The sequence below is a fragment of the Oncorhynchus keta genome, chromosome 15, assembly GCF_023373465.1.
Source record: "Oncorhynchus keta strain PuntledgeMale-10-30-2019 chromosome 15, Oket_V2, whole genome shotgun sequence".
Lineage (NCBI taxonomy): Eukaryota > Metazoa > Chordata > Actinopteri > Salmoniformes > Salmonidae > Oncorhynchus > Oncorhynchus keta.
In genome coordinates, this window is record NC_068435.1 from 43,469,393 (window position 1) to 43,488,309 (window position 18,917).

Consider the following 18,917-nt stretch of genomic DNA (forward strand, 5'->3'; position numbering starts at 1 on the left):
CTTTAAGTCTTATTGGGTATGTCTGTATCAGCTTTAAGTCTTATTGGGTATGTCTGTATCAGCTTTAAGTCTTATTGGGTAAGTCTTCATTGGGTATGTCTGTATCAGCTTTAAGTCTTATTGGGTATGTCTGTATCAGCTTTAAGTCGTCTTGGGTATGTCTGTATCAGCTTTAAGTCGTCTTGGGTATGTCTGTATCAGCTTTAAGTCGTATTGGGTATGTCTGTATCAGCTTTAAGTCGTCTTGGGTATGTCTGTATCAGCTTTAAGTCTTATTGGGTATGTCTGTATCAGCTTTAAGTCTTATTGGGTATGTCTGTATCAGCTTTAAGTCTTATTGGGTATGTCTGTATCAGCTTTAAGTCGTCTTGGGTATGTCTGTATCAGCTTTAAGTCTTATTGGGTATGTCTGTATCAGCTTTAAGTCTTATTGGGTATGTCTGTATCAGCTTTAAGTCTTATTGGGTATGTCTGTATCAGCTTTAAGTCTTATTGGGTATGTCTGTATCAGCTTTAAGTCTTATTGGGTATGTCTGTATCAGCTTTAAGTCGTCTTGGGTATGTCTGTATCAGCTTTAAGTCTTATTGGGTATGTCTGTATCAGCTTTAAGTCTTATTGGGTATGTCTGTATCAGCTTTAAGTCTTATTGGGTATGTCTGTATCAGCTTTAAGTCGTCTTGGGTATGTCTGTATCAGCTTTAAGTCGTCTTGGGTATGTCTGTATCAGCTTTAAGTCTTATTGGGTATGTCTGTATCAGCTTTAAGTCTTATTGGGTATGTCTGTATCAGCTTTAAGTCTTATTGGGTATGTCTGTATCAGCTTTAAGTCTTATTGGGTATGTCTGTATCAGCTTTAAGTCTTATTGGGTATGTCTGTATCAGCTTTAAGTCTTATTGGGTATGTCTGTATCAGCTTTAAGTCTTATTGGGTATGTCTGTATCAGCTTTGCACATCTGGATTTGTTCCTTGCAGATTTTCTCAATCTTTGCTATGTTAGATGGGGATCGGCGCTGAATAGCAATCTTCAAGTCTTTCCACAGATTTTCCATGGGATTCAAGTCTGGGCTTTGGCTGGGCCACTCAAGGACTTTCACATTCTTGTTCTGAAGCCATTCCAGCCTTGCTTTGGCTGTATACTAGGGGTCATTGTACATTCATTGTCCCCTGTATCCTTACCCTTCTCCCAGTCCATGCCACTGAAAAGCATCCACATGATGCTGCCACCACCATGCTTCACGGTAGGGATGATGTTAGACGGGTGATGAGCTGTGCCTGGTTATATCCAGACATAGCACTTTGTATTCAGGCCAAAGTGTTTTATCTCATCAAACCACAGAATATTTTGCCTTATACTTTGAGTCTTTCACATGCATTTTTGCAAACTCATGGTGTGCTGTCATGTAACTTTCTCAGGAGTGGCTTCTGTCTGGCCACGCAAAAAGCCCAGGTTAGTGAAGTGCTGTAGAGGCTGCTGTACTTCTGGCAGGTTCTCCCATCTCAGCCAAGGAACTCTGCCGTTCTGTCAGAGTGGTCATTGGGTTCTTGGTCACCTCCCTGACCGAGGACCTTCTTTCCCGGTTGCTCGGTTTAGTCAGCCGACAAGCTCCAGGCAGAGTCTGAGTAGTTCCATATTTTTTCAGTTTCCCAATGATGGAGACTGTGCTGTTGGAAACTTTCAACACTCTAGAAATTGTTTTATACCCTTCTCATCACAATTCTATCTCGGAGATCTACTGACTTCATGATGTAGTTTCTGCTCTGACAACTGTGGGATCTTATATAGACAGGCGTGTTTCTTTCTAAATCACGTCCAAACAATTGAATTGGCCACACGTGGACTTCAATCAAGTTGGAGTGACATCTAAAGGATGATAAAAGGAAATTGGATGCACCTGAGCTCAATTTGGAGTGTGCAAAGGGGTGTGGTGTGAATACTTTTGTAAATGTGATAGTTCTGTATTTCATTACCAATAAAACATTTATTTTCTAAAAACACATTTCACCTTTATGGGGTATTGTGTGTAAGAAGAAAAAATATAAAAATATATATATATTTAATCCATTTTGAATTCAGGCTGTAACACAACAAGATGTGGAATAAGTCAAAGGGTATGAATACTTTCTGAAGGCCCGTATACAGACACACACCAGCAGGCACATACACTTCTTCCAACTTAATCCAATTCACATTCCCCAATTAAAGGCTACCTGCTTCACATACATTCTCACACACACTCCCCTCAATCCCCCACACTCCATGCAATGCACAGCCTGTACTTGGCCACACACACACACACACACACACACACACACACACACACACACACACACACACACACACACACACACACACACACACACACACACACACACACACACCCCTCCTTACTTACACACTCCTTCACACAAACTCACCGGCCTGGTTGGTGGTGAGAGTGACAGACACACTCTGTCCTGCCCCTGCACTGTGGCCCTGGGAGACCCCGTTGTGAGCGAGAATGGTGAAGGTGTAGCGTGTGTGTGCCTGCAGCTCGCTCACACACACCCTGGTGGCCCTTAGGCCACTCTGCTGGGGAGAGAACAGGACGTCTTGACTGCAGGGCAGGCAGAGCTGGGCCCCAAGAGGACCCTTAAGAGCCGCAAGGCTACCAGCTTCTCCGAGTTGACTCCCAATCTGAGTTCGATTCCCGGTTTGACTCTCAGGTCCGTGGCAGAGCAGGCAGTCCACACTGTAGCTGATGTCACTTCTCCCTCCGAGCCTGAGGGGGGTGCTCCACTCCAGAACCACTGACGTCTCGTTGACCTCGGAGATCAGCTGCTGCGGAGCAGATGGAGGTTCTGGGATACATAGGACAGGGAGGTTGAGTTAGAAAATATATTGTGGCTGTGGTTACATATACTTTCCTCTGTGTTACAGTTTTTCGTTATGTTTTTGTGTGGGAGAGTGTTGTCTGCGTTCTCAGGCTGACTGGTTGAACTCTGTGCTGTATATAGGCATAATTAAGTTTATGACAAACAGACCAAGGTCTCAGTCAGAGAGAGAGAGAGAGAGAGAGAGAGAGAGAGAGAGAGAGAGAGAGAGAGAGAGAGAGAGAGAGAGAGAGAGAGAGAGAGAGAGAGAGAGAGAGAGAGAGAGAGAGAGCAAGAAGGAGAGAGAGGGACTGAAAGTGCCATGTAACTGAACCCGAGGCCTATTCATTCGATCGCAACGCCTTATCTCCCGTCCAGGACATGGTGGATTAGTCAGAAGTCATTAGATCAGTACAGAGGGACGACAGAGGAAAGAGAGAGAGGACAAAAGAGAGAAGAGGAACCGAGAGGAGAAAGAGTACAGATGTATAGATTGATCGATTAATCGACCCCCTGGGGGGAAATGATGTGTGTGTTCTTACGTGTGCAGGGCATAGATGCAGGGTCGCTCTCAGAGCGGTAGTATCCCGGGTTGCAGTCACAGACAGCAGCCCCCTCCTTCTCTGAGTGACTGTGCGGAGGACACTTGGAACATGCTCTGTCTGTAGACACAGCTCTGTTGAAACCGACCGTGCACGCTACAGAGAGAGGATGAGATTCCATTCATTTTCATTCTAGTACAAACAAAACACATGCATTGACATGACAATACTCAGTTTGACTTATTCAGAATGCCCAACCCCCATGTGTAACAACACCCTGACCATAGTTTGCTTTGTATGTTTCTATGTTTTGTTTGGTCAGGGTGTGATCTGAGTGGGCATTCTATGTTGTGTGTCTAGTTCGTCTGTTTCTGTGTTTGGCCTGATATGGTTCTCAATCAGAGACAGGTGTTAGTCATTGTCTCTGATTGGGAACCATATTTAGGTAGCCTGTTTGGTGTTGGGTTTTGTGGGTGATTGTTCCTGTCTCTGTGTTAGTTTGCACCAGTATAGGCTGTTTAGGTTTTCTCGTTACGTTTATTGTTTTTGTACTGTTCGTGCTCTTATTCATTAAAAAATGAATCTAAATAGCCACGCTGCATTTTGGTCCTCCTCTCCTTCAACTCAAGAAAACCGTTACGCCATGGCTGTCAACCCATTCATGAAATCATTCACTTTTTCACAACTCTTCTGGAAGTAATTACGTTACTATCTATATTCTCCCCCTATTTCATTTCCAGGGGGTGACCAAGTCATCGCAGTGGGAGTGGTTCGGAATGTGGGAGTGACAGAGTTTGTGTTTGTAAATGGGGGTGACAGTGTGTGTGTGACAGAGCGTTTTATGACACTCATCATTAGAGGAAGTCTTCCCATAGGAATGTCCCGTCTCTGTAATCAATGCTGTCCTAACCATCCCTCTCTTCTTGTAGGCTCTACCTCTCTCACACACACTTTCTTTCTCACGCTCTCTCTATCTATCTCTCTGTATTCCTCTCCCTCTCTGTATTCCTCTCCCTCTCTCTGTATTCCTCTCCCTCTCTGTATTCCTCTCCCTCTCTCTGTATTCCTCTCTCCCTCTGTTTTTCCTTTCCCTCTCTATGTATTCCTCTCCCTCTGTATTCCTCTCTCCCTCCCTCTCTGTATTCCTCTCTCCCTCCCTCTCTGTATTCCTCTCTCCCTCTCTGTATTCCTCTCTCCCTTCCTCCCTCTCTGTATTCCTCTCTCCCTCCCTCCCTCTCTGTATTCCTCTCTCCCTCCCTCCCTCTCTGTATTCCTCTCTCCCTCCCTCCCTCTCTGTATTCCTCTCTCCCTCTCTCCCTCTCTGTATTCCTCTCTCCCTCCCTCTTTGTATTCCTCTCTCCCTCTCTCCCTCTGTATTCCTCTCTCTCTCCCTCTCTGTATTCCTCTTCTCCCTCCCTCTCTGTATTCCTCTCTCCCTCCCTCTCTGTATTCCTCTCTCCCTCCCTCTCTGTATTCCTCTCTCCCTCCCTCTCTGTATTCCTCTCTCCCTCCCTCCCTGTATTCCTCTCTCCCTCCCTCTCTGTATTCCTCTCTCCCTCCCTCTCTGTATTCCTCTCTCCCTCTGTTTTTCCTCTCTCTCCCTCCCTCTGTTTTTCCTCTCTCCCTCTCTGTATTCCCCCTCTCTGTTTTTCCTCTCTCTCTCCCTCCCTCTCTGTATTCCGTCCTCCCTCTCTGTTTTCCTCTCTCTCTCCTCCCTCTTCCTCCCCCCTCTCTGTTTTCCTCTCTCTCCCCCTCTCTGTATTCCTTCCTCCCTCTCTGTTTTTCTCTGTTTTCTCTCTCCCTCTCTGTATTCCTTCCTCCCTCTCTGTTTTTTCCTCTCTCTCTCTCTCCCTCTCTGTATTCCTTCCTCCCTCTCTGTTTTCCTCTCTCTCTCCCTCCCTCTCTGTATTCCTCCCTCCCTCTGTTTTCCTCTTTTTCCTCTCTCTCTCTCTCCCTCCCTCTGTATTCCTTCCTCCCTCTCTGTTTTTCCTCTCTCTCTCCCCCTCTCTGTATTCCTTCCTCCCTCTCTGTTTTTCCTCTCTCTCCCTCTCTGTATTCCTCCCTCCCTCTCTGTTTTTCCTCTCTCTCTCCCTCTCTCTCTGTATTCCTTCCTCCCTCTGTTTTTCCTCTCTCTCCCTCCCTCTCTCTCTGTATTCCTTCCTCCCTCTCTGTTTTTCCTCTCTCTCTCCCACCCTCTCTGTCTCATTCCCCCTCTGTTTTTCTCTCTCTCTCTCCCTCTCTGTATTCCTCCCTCCCTCTCTGTTTTTCCTCTCTCTCTCCCTCTCTCTATGTATTCCTTCCTCCCTCTGTTTTTCCTCTCTCTCCCTCCCTCTCTCTCTGTATTCCTCCCTCCCTCTCTGTTTTTCCTCTCTCTCCCACCCTCTCTGTATTCCCCCCTCTGTTTTTTCTCTCTCTCTCTCCCTCTCTGTATTCCTCCCTCCCTCTCTGTTTTTCCTCCCTCCCTCCCTCTCTGTTTTTCCTCTCTCTCCCTCCCTCTGTTTTTCCTCTCTCTCTCCTCCCTCTCTGTATTCCCCCCCTCTCTGTTGTTCCTCTCTCTCTCTCCCTCACTCTCTGTATTCCTCCCCCCTCTCAGTTTTTCCTCTCTCTCCCTCCCTATCTGTATTCCTCCCTCCCTGTCTGTTTGTCCTCTCTCTCTCTCCCTCTCTGTTTTTCCTCTCTCTCCCCCCCTCTCTGTTTTTCCTCTCTCTCTTTCCTCCCTCTCTGTTTTTCCTCTCTCTCTCCCACCCTCTCTGTATTCCCCCCTCTGTTTTTTCTCTCTCTCTCTCCCTCTCTGTATTCCTCCCTCCCTCTCTGTTTTTCCTCCCTCCCTCTCTCTTTTTCCTCTCTCCCTCCCTCTGTTTTTCCTCTCTCCCTCCCTCTGTTTTTCCTCTCTCTCTCCTCCCTCTCTGTATTCCCCCCCTCTCTGTTGTTCCTCTCTCTCTCTCCCTCACTCTCTGTATTCCTCCCCCCTCTCAGTTTTTCCTCTCTCCCTTCCTATCTGTATTCCTCCCTCCCTGTCTGTTTTTCCTCTCTCTCTCTCCCTTCCTATCTGTATTCCTCCCTCCCTGTCTGTTTGTCCTCTCTCTCCCCCCCTCTCTGTTTTTCCTCTCTCTCTTTCCTCCCTCTGTTTTTCCTCTCTCTCTCCTCCCGCTCTGTATTCCCCCCTCTCTGTTTTTCCTCTCTCTCTCCCTCACTCTCTCTATTCCTCCCCCCTCTCTGTTTTTCCTCTCTCTCTCCCTCCCTCTCTGTTTTTCCTCTCTCTCCCTCCCTCTCTGTATTCCTTCCTCCCTCTCTGTTTTTCCTCTCTCTCTCTCTCCCTCTGTTTTTCCTCTCTCTCTCCCCCTCTCTGTATTCCTTCCTCCCTCTCTGTTTTTCCTCTCTCTCCCTCTCTGTATTCCTTCCTCCCCCACAGTTTTTCCTCTCTCTCCCTCTCTGTTTTTCCTCTCTCTCCCTCTCTGTATTCCTTCCTCCCTCTCTGTTTTTCCTCTCTCTCTCCCCCTCTCTGTATTCCTTCCTCCCTCTCTGTTTTTCCTCTCTCTCTCCCTCTCTGTATTCCTTCCTCCCCCCCTGTTTTTCCTCTCTCTCCCTCCCTCTCTGTATTCCTTCCTCCCTCTCTGTTTTTCCTCTCTCTCCCTCTCTGTATTCCTCCACACCTCTCTGTTTTTCCTCTCTCCCTCCCTCCCTCCCTCTCTTTCCTTCTCTTCCTCCCTCTCTGTATTCCTTCCTCCCTCTCTGTTTTTCCTCTCTCTCTCCCTCTCTGTATTCCTTCCTCCCTCTCTGTTTTTCCTCTCTCCCTCTCTGTATTCCTTCCTCCCTCTGTTTTTCCTCTCTCTCTCCCTCCCTCTCTGTATTCCTCCCTCCATCTCTGTTTTTCCTCTCTCTCCCTCCCTCCCTCTCTGTTTTCCTTCCTCCCTCCTCTGTATTTTCCTCTCTCTCTCTCCCTCCCTCTCTGTATTCCTTCCTCCCTCTCTGTTTTTCCTCTCTCTCCCTCCCTCTCTGTATTCCTCCCTCCATCTCTGTATTCCTTCCTCCCTCTCTGTTTTTCCTCTCTCTCTCTCCCTCTCTGTATTCCTCCCTCCCTCTCTGTATTCCTTCCTCCCTCTCTGTTTTTCCTCTCTCCCTCTCTGTATTCCTCCCTCCCTCTCTGTATTCCTCCCTCCCTCTCTGTTTTTCCTCTCTCCCCCTCCCTCTCTGTATTCCTTCCTCCCTCTCTGTTTTTCCTCTCTCTCCCTCCCTCTCTTTATTCCTTCCTCCCTCTGTTTTTCCTCTCTCTCTCTCCCTCTCTGTATTCCTCCCTCTCTGTTTTTCCTCTCTCTCTCCCTCCCTCTCTGCATTCCTTCCTCCCTCTCTGTTTTTCCTCTCTCTCCCTCCCTCTCTGTATTCCTTCCTCCCTCTCTGTTTTTCCTCTCTCTCCCTCCCTCTCTGTATTCCTTCCTCCCTCTCTGTATTCCTCCCTCCCTCTCTGTTTTTCCTCTCTCTCTCCCTCACTCTCTGTTTTTCCTCTCTCTCCCTCCCTCTCTGTATTCCTTCCTCCCTCTCTGTTTTTCCTCTCTCTCCCTCCCTCTCTGTATTCCTTCCTCCCTCTCTGTATTCCTTCCTCCCTCTCTGTTTTTCCTCTCTCTCTCCCTCCCTCTCTGTTTTTCCTCTCTCTCCCTCCCTCTCTGTTTTTCCTCTCTCCCTCCCTCTCTGTATTCCTTCCACCCTCTCTGTTTTTCCTCTCTCCCTCCCTCTCTGTATCCCCCCCCCCTCAGTTTTTCCTCTCTCTCTCTCCCTCCCTCTCTGTATTCCTTCCTCCCTCTGTTTTTCCTCTCTCTCTCCCTCCCTATCCGTATTCCTCCCCCCCTCTCTGTTTGTCCTCTGTATCTCACTCACTCTCTGTTTTTCCTCTCTCCCCCTCCCTCTCTGTATTCCTCCCCCTCTCTGTTTTTCCTCTCTCCCCCTCCCTCTCTGTATTCCTTCCTCCCTCTCTGTTTTTCCTCTCTCCCCCTCCCTCTCTGTATTCCTTCCTCCCTCTCTGTTTTTCCTCTCTCCCCCTCCCTCTCTGTATTCCTTCCTCCCTCTCTGTTTTTCCTCTCTCTCCTCCCTCTCTGTATTCCTTCCTCCCTCTCTGTTTTCCTCTCTCCCCCTCCCTCTCTGTATTCCTCCTCCACCTCTCTGTTTTCCTCTCTCCCTCCCTCTCTGTTTTTTCCTCTCTCCCTCCCTCTCTGTATTCCTCCCCCTCTCTTTTTCCTCTCTCCCCCCTCCCTCTCTGTATTCCTTCCTCCCTCTCTGTTTTCCTCTCTCTCTCCCTCCTCTCTGTATTCCTCCCTCTCTGTTTTCCTCTCTCTTTCCCTCTCTGTTTTTCCCCCCTCTCTTTTTCTCTCTCCTCCCTCTCTGTATTCCTCCCCCTCTCTGTTTTCCTCTCTCTCCCCCCTCTCTGTATTCCTTCCCCCTCTCTGTTTTCCTCTCTCTCTCCCTCTCCTCTATTCCTCCCTCTCTCTGTTTTCCTCTCTCTCTCCCTCCCTCCCTCTCTGTATTCCTTCCTCCCTCTCTGTATTCCTTCCTCCCTCTCTGTTTTTCCTCTCTCCCTCCCTCCCTCTCTGTATTTCATCTCTCTCCCTCCCTCCTTCTCTGTTTCCTTCCTCCCTCTCTGTTTTTCCTCTCTCTCCCTCCCTCTCTGTATTCCTTCCTCCCTCTCTGTTTTTCCTCTCCCCCTCCCTCTCTGTATTCCTTCCTCCCTCTCTGTATTCCTCTCTCCCTCTCTGTATTCCTCTCTCCCTCTCTGTATTCCTCTCCCTCTCTCTGTATTCCTCTCCCTCTCTGTATTCCTCTCCCTCTCTCTGTATTCCTCTCTCCCTCTGTTTTTCCTTTCCCTCTCTATGTATTCCTCTCCCTCTGTATTCCTCTCTCCCTTTCTGTATTCCTCTGTCCCTCCCTCTCTGTATTCCTCTCTCCCTCCCTCTCTGTATTCCTCTCTCCCTCTCTGTATTCCTCTCCCTCTCTGTATTCCTCTCTCCCTCTCTGTATTCCTCCCTCCCTCTCTGTATTCCTCTCTCCCTCCCTCCCTCTCTGTATTCCTCTCTCCCTCCCTCCCTCTCTGTATTCCTCTCTCCCTCCCTCCCTCTCTGTATTCCTCTCTCCCTCCCTCCCTCTCTGTATTCCTCTCTCCCTCCCTCCCTCTCTGTATTCCTCTCTATCCTCTCTCCCTCTCTTTATTCCTCTATCCTCTCTCCCTCTCTTTATTCCTCTCTCCCTCTCTGTATTCCTCTCTTTATTCCTCTCTGTATTCCTCTCTCCCTCTCTCCCTCTCTGTATTCCTCTCTCCCTCCCTCTCTGTATTCCTCTCTCCCTCCCTCTCTGTATTCCTCTCTCCCTCCCTCTCTGTATTCCTCTCTCCCTCCCTCTCTGTATTCCTCTCTCCCTCCCTCTCTGTATTCCTCTCTCCCTCCCTCTCTGTATTCCTCTCTCCCTCCCTCTCTGTATTCCTCTCTCCCTCCCTCTCTGTTTTCCTCTCTCCCTCCCTCTGTTTTTCCTCCTTCTCTGTTTTTCCTCTCTCCCCCTCCCTCACTCTCTGTATTCCTCTCTCTGTATTCCTCCCTCTCTGTTTTCCTCTCTCTCCCTCCCTCTCTGTATTCCTTCCTCCCTCTCTGTTTTTCCTCTCTCCCCCCCTCTCTGTTTTCCTCCCCCCTCTCTGTTTTTCCTCTCTCCCCCTCCCTCTCTGTATTCCTCCTCCCTCTCTGTTTTTCCTCTCTCCCCCTCCCTCTCTGTATTCCTTCCTCCCTCTCTGTTTTTCCTCTCTCTCTCTCCCTCACTGTATTCCTCCCTCCTTCTCTGTTTTTCCTCTCTCTTTCCCTCTCTGTATTCATTCCCCCCTCTCTGTTTTTCCTCTCTCCCTCCCTCTCTGTATTCCTCCCCCCTCTCTGTTTTTCCTCTCTCTCCCCCTCTCTGTATTCCTTCCCCCCTCTCTGTTTTTCCTCTCTCTCTCCCTCTCTCTATTCCTCCCTCTCTCTGTTTTTCCTCTCTCTCTCCCTCCCTCTCTGTATTCCTTCCTCCCTCTCTGTATTCCTTCCTCCCTCTCTGTTTTTCCTCTCTCCCTCCCTCCCTCTCTGTATTTCATCTCTCTCCCTCCCTCCCTCTCTGTATTCCTTCCTCCCTCTCTGTTTTTCCTCTCTCTCCCTCCCTCTCTGTATTCCTTCCTCCCTCTCTGTTTTTCCTCTCTCTCCCTCCCTCTCTGTATTCCTTCCTCCCTCTCTGTATTCCTCTCTCCCTCTCTGTATTCCTTCCTCCCTCTCTGTATTCCTCTCCCTCTCTCTGTATTCCTCTCTCCCTCTGTTTTTCCTTTCCCTCTCTATGTATTCCTCTCCCTCTGTATTCCTCTCCCTCTGTATTCCTCTCTCCCTTTCTGTATTCCTCTGTCCCTCCCTCTCTGTATTCCTCTCTCCCTCCCTCTCTGTATTCCTCCCTCCCTCTCTGTATTCCTCTCTCCCTCTCTGTATTCCTCTCTCCCCTCCCTCCCTCTCTGTATTCCTCTCTCCCTCCCTCCCTCTCTGTATTCCTCTCTCCCTCCCTCCCTCTCTGTATTCCTCTCTCCCTCCCTCCCTCTCTGTATTCCTCTCTCCCTCCCTCCCTCTCTGTATTCCTCTCTCCCTCCCTCTCTGTATTCCTCTCTATCCTCTCTCCCTCTCTTTATTCCTCTATCCTCTCTCCCTCTCTTTATTCCTCTCTCCCTCTCTGTATTCCTCTCTGTATTCCTCTCTCCCTCCCTCTCTGTATTCCTCTCTCCTTCCCTCTCTGTATTCCTCTCTCCTTCCCTCTCTGTATTCCTCTCTCCCCCCCTCTCTGTATTCCTCTCTCCCTCCCTCTCTGTATTCCTCTCTCCCTCCCTCTCTGTATTCCTCTCTCTCCCTCCCTCTCTGTTTTTCCTCTCTCTCCCTCCCTCTGTTTTTCCTCTCTCTCCCTCTCTGTATTCCCCCTTCTCTGTTTTTCCTCTCTCTCTCTCCCTCACTCTCTGTATTCCTCCCCCTCTCTGTTTTTCCTCTCTCCCCCTCCCTCTCTGTATTCCTTCCTCCCTCTCTGTTTTTCCTCTCTCTCTCCTCCCTCACTCTCTGTATTCCTCCCCCCTCTCTGTTTTTCCTCTCTCTCCCTCCCTATCTGTATTCCTCCCTCCCTGTCTGTTTGTCCTCTCTCTCTCCCCCCTCTCTGTTTTTCCTCTCTCTCTCCCTCTCTGTATTCCTTCCTCTCTCTCTCTCCCTCTGTTTTCCTCTCTCTCTCTCCCTCCCTCTCTGTATTCCTCCCTCTCTGTTTTTCCTCTCTCTCTCCCTACCTCTCTGTTTTTCCTCTCTCTCCCCCCTCTCTGTTTTTCCTCTCTCTTTCCTCCCTCTGTTTTCTCTCTCTCTTTCCTCCCTCTGTTTTTCCTCTCTCTCTCCTCCCTCTCTGTATTCCCCCTCTCTGTTTTTCCTCTCTCTCTCTCCCTCACTCTCTGTATTCCTCCCCCTCTCTGTTTTTCCTCTCTCCCCCTCCCTCTCTGTATTCCTTCCTCCCTCTCTGTTTTCCTCTCTCTCTCTCCCTCCCTCTCTGTATTCCTCCCACCATCTCTGTATTCCTTCCTCCCTCTCTGTTTTTCCTCTCTCCCTCCCTCCCTCTCTGTATTCCTTCCTCCCTCTCTGTTTTTCCTCTCTCTTTCCCTCCCTCTCTGTATTCCTCCCTCCCTCTCTGTTTTTCCTCTCTCTCCCTCCCTCCCTCTCTGTATTCCTCCCTCCCTCTCTGTTTTTCCTCTCTCTCCCTCCCTCTCTGTATTCCTTCCTCCCTCTCTGTTTTTCCTCTCGCTCCCTCCCTCTCTGTATTCCTCCTCCCTCTCTGTTTTTCCTCTCGCTCCTCCCTCTCTGTATTCCTTCCTCCCTCTCTGTTTTTCCTCTCGCTCCCTCCCTCCCTCTCTGTATTCCTTCCTCCCTCTCTGTTTTCCTCTCGCTCCCTCCCTCCCTCTCTGTATTCCTTCCTCCCTCTCTGTTTTTCCTCTCTCTCTCCCTCCCTCCCTCTCTGTATTCCTTCCTCCCTCTCTGTTTTTCCTCTCTCTTTCCCTCCCTCTCTCTCTCTCTGTATTCCTTCCTCCCTCTCTGTTTTTCCTCTCTCTCCCTCCCTCTCTCTCTGTATTCCTTCCTCCCTCTCTGTTTTTCCTCTCTCTTCCTCCCTCTGTTTTTCCTCTCTCTCTCCCTCCCTCTCTGTATTCCTTCCTCCCTCTGTTTTTCCCCTCTCTCTCCCCCCCTCTCTGTTTGTCCTCTCTCTCCCCCCCCTCTCTGTTTTTCCTCTCTCTGGAATGCTTTGAAGATTGTTTTTTTTATAGCTCAATCGATACCAGTTAAGCGCTGACTGCATAAGAACATGCACAGACACGTGCACTAACACACACAGATAGGAGCCATTCACATCTTTGAACCCTGCTTGTATGTCAATCACTTTACAGCTGTAGACCTTGATGTCGACATTTTACATTTGAGTCATTTATCTAACCGACGCGCTTATCCAGAGTGACGTACAATTAGTTAGTGCATTCTTCAATCTTAAGATGAATGCAGACAACCACGTATCACAGTCATAGTAAATGCATTTTTCCTCAATACAGAAGTTATCAGAAAGTCAGTGCTAGTTGAAAAAAGGCAAGTGCAGGTTTGTTTTTGACTGAGCCCCCGCTATCAATGAGTGAGTGAAGTTCCGGGTATTATAATACTATCTGCAGAGACCTTGGTGTGTGTGTGACACCATAAGGTCGTAAACTGTTGAGGATGGTGGTCTTTGTGAGGGTGCGAGAGAGAGAGAGAGAGAGAGAGAGAAGCAGTCCACTGTAGCCCTCTCTTATATAGGGCTAATAACGCCTTTATGAGCTGTCATTCCAGGTCAACGCTCACTCTCCCTTTGCAGCACAAACACAAATCATGACACACACACACAAGCCTTTCCCTTCAGAGAGAGGAATGATGAAAAATAGAGAATATCAGAGACTGTGGGGAAAGAGAAGAGAGAGGGACAGAAACATAGAAGATAGGGAATGAGCGAGAGAAAGAAAGAAGGAGTGTTTATGGGTTGGTGGCCACACTCCCTCTTATTCTCTCCCTCTCTCTTTCACCTTCCCTCTGTTCATTGTGAAAAAAAGGGAGAAAGGCAGGATGGGACGGAGACAAAGCCAGCTCACAGCCTTGAGTCCTGCACTCCTGCTACAATGCAATAGCTCACGGTGTGCCAACAATGTGTGCCAGTGTGGCTGTATGTGTGCCGGTGTGTTTGTGCATGTTTGGGAGTGTGTGTGTGTGTGTGTGTGTGTGTGTGTGTGTGTGTGTGTGTTCATGTCAACGGCAGGTCAGGTATCACGTGTCTCTATGATGGACATCCCCTGGGTCGTCCATCAGACTCAGAGACAGGAGTCCCGCCCAGCAGAACGCACACAGTAGGAGTGTGTGTGTGTGAGGGAGGGGGGTGGCAGTTGACAGAGGAGGAAGGACAGTAGGACACACACACACAAACACACGCAGTGTAAACAATCAGATCCTTGGCTCTTGTCTCCAGTCTCCTGATGAGAGCAGCTGAAGCTGCTAGCCAAACCCAGCAGGTAAGGGGTAGACAACTCACATTACTCTCTATTATCCCTAAACTCTCTCTCTCTCTCTCTGTGTGCAAGAGAGATCCCTCTCCACTCCTGTAGTTTCTCCTTCCCCTTTGCTCTTCATTTGACAGAAAATGCTGAGTTGGGTAGAGTAAGGAAATGAGTGTTGGCTACTTCATTTTTACTACAAACTCCATAAACTGTGTGTGAGTGAGTGAGTGAGTGAGTGAGTGAGTGAGTGAGTGAGTGAGTGAGTGAGTGAGTGAGTGAGAAGCATGTCTTTGACTATGTACAGACTCAGTGAGCATAGCCTTGCTATTGAGAAAGGCCGCCGAAGGCAGACCTGGCTCTCAAGAGAAGACAGGCTATGTGCACACTGCCCACATGTGCACACTGAAATGAGGTGGAAACTGAGCTGCACTTCCTAACCAAACGTATGACCATAGAGACATATATTTCCCATATATATCCAATTTTGGGGGCGTCTGACATGCTAATATTCTGACTGTCAGTTCCAACCGCCCCTCCCCCAGCCTGGGCACACACACTAAACACTGTGTGAATGTGAAACTAAATCCACCTAGACTAGTGTGTAACTAGCAGGTCTGGGTGACTGATGGAGGAAGAGGAGCGACAAACTCTGTAAATATCCTCCAAGACAACGAGTGTCAACACCTTTCCAATGACAAATGCATTCCACATACAAACACACAGGGCTGTGCTTGCATATCTGTGTGTGCGGTGGTGAGGTAGGAGCTAATCCTGGTTTACCCTAAGGGAAAGGCAGGCTGACAGTCAGACAGACAGACAGACATCTCAGTCACTCAGGGGAGCCATATATAACATCTAACCAGGCTCTCATACAGATGTTCTGTTGTGTGTCACTGCAGAGGTGGCACATCTGCATTGAGGATCATAGTTCTTCTGGTTAGGAACTCTGATTTTGTTCACGAGCCACAAGAGGAAGTACCGGAACACAAGAGGGATTACGTAATCAGACAAGATTGCAACATTTAAGTAGCTATATTCTGCTACACTGTTGAAGAGCCCCTTGATCACAGAGGAGTGAATGGGACAGGCCTTGGGATCACTAATCTACAATGGTTAACTCTGGAAAAACTCATCTAGTTTTCCCCAGGTCTACCAGGCACCCATAACTCCCTCTGATGTCCATCCCTCCCTCTCATTTATCACTCCATCCATCCATCACTCCGTCCCTCCCTCTATCCATCACCTAGACAGCCGACACACTGGAGCGGTCAGGGGCACTTCCGACTCACAGAGAGAGAGAGAGAGAGAGAGCGAGAGAGAGAGGACGACAGGACAGGGTTATAGAGAAACTCACACACACACACACAGGCAGGCACACACACACTGTATGTAATGAGATAGATTTGCATTTTATCTGGATTTGAATTTGCGGCAAAAAAAATGAATATGTAAATGACCTAGATGATAGCAATAAAAGGGCACCTTTACTGTGAATGTTTCCCTTTCACTCTCTCCTCTTGTTCTCCCACTCCCTACACCTATCTCATCTCTCTATCGGTCTCCCTCGTCTCTCTCACTCTCTCGCTCGCTCTCTTCTCTTCTCTTCTCTTTCAGTAGACAGGTGATGATCATGTATTCAGTATTCTCCCACAGAGAGAAGCAGACAGGATATGAATATTCAGACTGCCAATACCTTTTGTTTTACAGACACAGAAGGAGAAGCAACACACAGCACTGTGATCACACACATTTCTAAAGTAATATCCATATTCAACGGGTGTTGAGTGTTCGTAAATATGTCAGTTATTCTGCACTCTGGCACACTCAGATGAGAGTGCTCTGAAATCAGAGTAGATCGCCAGAGCGAATTTACCAGCTACGTCTAATCAACAGTTGTCGCAGTTACATTCTATTGAAATGGTTACTTGCATAGTGGAGTATTTTGAAGCTAGGGGGCACTATTTTTATTTTTGGAAAAATAACGTTCCCAAAGTAAACCGCCTATTTCTCAGGACCAGATGCTAGAATATGCATATAATTGACAGCTTAGGATAGAAAACACTCTAAAGTTTCCAAAACTGTAAAAATATTGTCTGTGAGTATAACAGAACTGATATTGCAGGCGAAATCCTGAGAAAAATCCAATCAGGAAGTGACTCTTATTTTGAAACCCCTGTCTTTCTATGCATCCCTATTGCCCATTGAAAGGGATATCAACCAGATTCCTTTTTCTGTGGCTTCCCTAAGGTGTCAACAGCCTTTAGACGTAGTTTCAGGCCTTTATTTTGAAGAATGAGCGTAAACGTCCACATTGCGTAAGTGGTCAGTTGTTGGCTCTCAGTGTGATTTTAAACAGAGAGGTAGCCATTTTTCCTCACGGTCTTACTGAAAAACCAACTGTCCCGGTTGATATATTATCGAATAGATATTTGAAAACCACCTTGAGGATTGATTATAAAAAACGTTTGCCATGTTTCTGTCGATATTATGGATATAATTTGGAATTTTTGTCTGCGTTGTCGTGACCGCTATTTCCGGTGGATTCCTAGGCATAACGCATCAAACTAACGGAGGTATTTGGATATAAAAAACATCTTTATGGAACAAAAGGAACATTTGCTGTCTAACTGGGAGTCTTGTGAGTGAAAACATCTGAAGCTCATCAAAGGTAAACGATTAATTTGATTGCTTTTCTGATTTTCGTGACCAAGTTACCTGCCGCTAGGTGTATATAATGTTTTGCGCGTATATCGCTAAACTTACACACGCTCATTGTTTTCGCTGTAAAGCATAATTTCAAAATCTGAGACGACGGGGTGATTAACAAAAGGCTAAGCTGTGTTTCGCTATATTTCACTTGTGATTTCATGAATATGAATATTTTCTAGTGAGATTATTTGACCGATGCACAATGCTATTTAGCGTAATTGATGACAATTATCCCGGATCCGGGGGGTCCAAGAGGTTAAGCCATGTAGCTACCTGCATGAATCTGCAGGTAGCTAACCAGCCAGGTTAGATCATACATGTAACGTCAGCTAGCGAGCCAGCCAGCTAGCGTTAGCTAGCTAGCTAACAGTACACTTGAACTTGAAATGAAAATGACTTTGTCAAAATTAGAAACGTGTAATATCTGAAAATGTGGCTAGCTAGACTATCTTACCCATATACATCATGGATGGGCGCTTCTCCCTATCAAGGATGCCATGGCTGCCCTTAGTATGAAGATGTAATCCGGAGATAAGTGTTTTCTCCATCTCCTTAGCTATCGTACTCTATTCTACTGATTTCAAAACTCGGTCCTCCAGAAAGTGGCTCTCCTGTGCTCTCCTGTGAAGTAGTGACCCGTGACATACGCCTAGTTTCCTGAAACGAGACACATTTATGTCCTGCACAGAATAGAATAGGTTAACTTTTTACATTTTTAACTTTTGTACTATGAAAGATAGTAAATTGACATAGGCTAGTTATTTTGCCATTTGTTAGGCCTACTCATCATATTGGCTGATGAAAAGTAAATGTGGAGAGTTATTTTATTTGGATGGGCAAGGAGGTACAGTAGGGCCAGGCCCCATAAGGCCCACCCATAACGCTGGCCCTGTCTCTCTCTCTGGCCATCTATCTCTACACACACACACAATACACAATCACACACACACACACACACACACACACACACACACACACACACACACACACACACACACACACACACACACACACACACACACACACACACACACACACACACACACACACACACACACAACCAAATCCTCTGTTGGTTGAGTTACTGAAGGTGCACCGGAGTGAGTTGCAGTTATAAAGTCTCTCTGACGTCGATCACACTTGGACAACTGCCACCATGCATCTTATTAAATCTCATTTCAGGTCTCTCTCTGTCCCTCTCTTACTCGCTTTATTTCACCTCTCCCTCCACAGTGTCTTCGGAAAGTATCCAGACCCCCTGACTTGTTCCACATTTTGTTACGTTACAGCCTTGTTCTAATATGGATGAAATGTCTTTTTCTCAGCAATCTACACACAGTACTCCATAATGACAAGGCAAAGAAAAAAACAGAAATACCTTATTTACACAAGTATTCAGACCCTTTGCTATGAGACTCGAAATTGAGCTCAGGTGCATCCCTTCCAAGACTCAGACCATGAGAAACAAGAATCTCTGGTCCAATTAAACCAAGATTGAACTCTTTGGCCTGAATGGCAAGCGTCACGTCTGGCGCCATCCCTACGGTGAAGCATGGTGGTGGCAGCACCATGCTGTGGGGATGTTTTTCAGGGGCAGGGACTGGGAGACTAGTCAGGATCGAGGGAAAGATGAACGGAGCAAAGTACAGAGAGATCCTTGATGAAAACCTGTTCCAGAGCGCTCAGGGCCTCAGACTGGGGCGAGTGTTCCCCTTCCAACAGGACAACGACCCTAAGCACACAGCCAAGACAACGCAGGAGTGGCTTCGGGACAAGTTTCTGAATGTCCTTGAGCGGCCCAGCCAGAGTCCGGACTTGAACCCGATCAAACATCTGGAGAGACCTGAAAATAGCTGTGTAGCCACGTTCCCCATCCAACCTGACAGAGCTTGAGAGGATCTGCAGAGAGGAATGGGAGAAACTCCCCAAATACAGGTGTGCCAAGCTTGTAGCGTCATACCCCAAAAGACTTTAGGCTGTAATCGCTGCCAAAGGTTCTTCAACAAAGTACTGAGTAAAGGGTCTGAATACTTATGCAAATGTGATATTTTATTTATGAAATAAAAATAATAGTTGCAAGAATTTGTAAAAAACAGTTTTTGCTTTGTCATGATAGGGTAGTGTGTGTAGATGTATGAGGGTAAAAAAATATTAAATACATTTTAGAATAAGGCTGTAATGTAACAAAATGTGGAAAAAGTCAAGGGGTCTGAATACTTTCCCAAAGGCACTGTATATCCCACACAAACA

General features: G+C 47.5%; 1 protein-coding gene across 2 annotated transcripts in view; it reads right to left on the bottom strand.

Annotated features, from left to right (window-relative positions):
* LOC118395068 (ephrin type-A receptor 4-like) overlaps positions 1 to 18,917 on the bottom strand; it is a 51,610-nt gene that overhangs the window by 25,939 nt on the left and 6,754 nt on the right. For both annotated transcript variants that reach the window (XM_052464200.1, XM_052464199.1), the window contains exons 5-6: positions 3,395 to 3,550; positions 2,418 to 2,840 (exon numbers count right to left, since the gene is read on the bottom strand). In XM_052464200.1, coding sequence (XP_052320160.1) covers positions 2,418 to 2,840; positions 3,395 to 3,550 — 579 coding nt within the window. The remainder of the gene's footprint in view (positions 1 to 2,417; positions 2,841 to 3,394; positions 3,551 to 18,917) is intronic.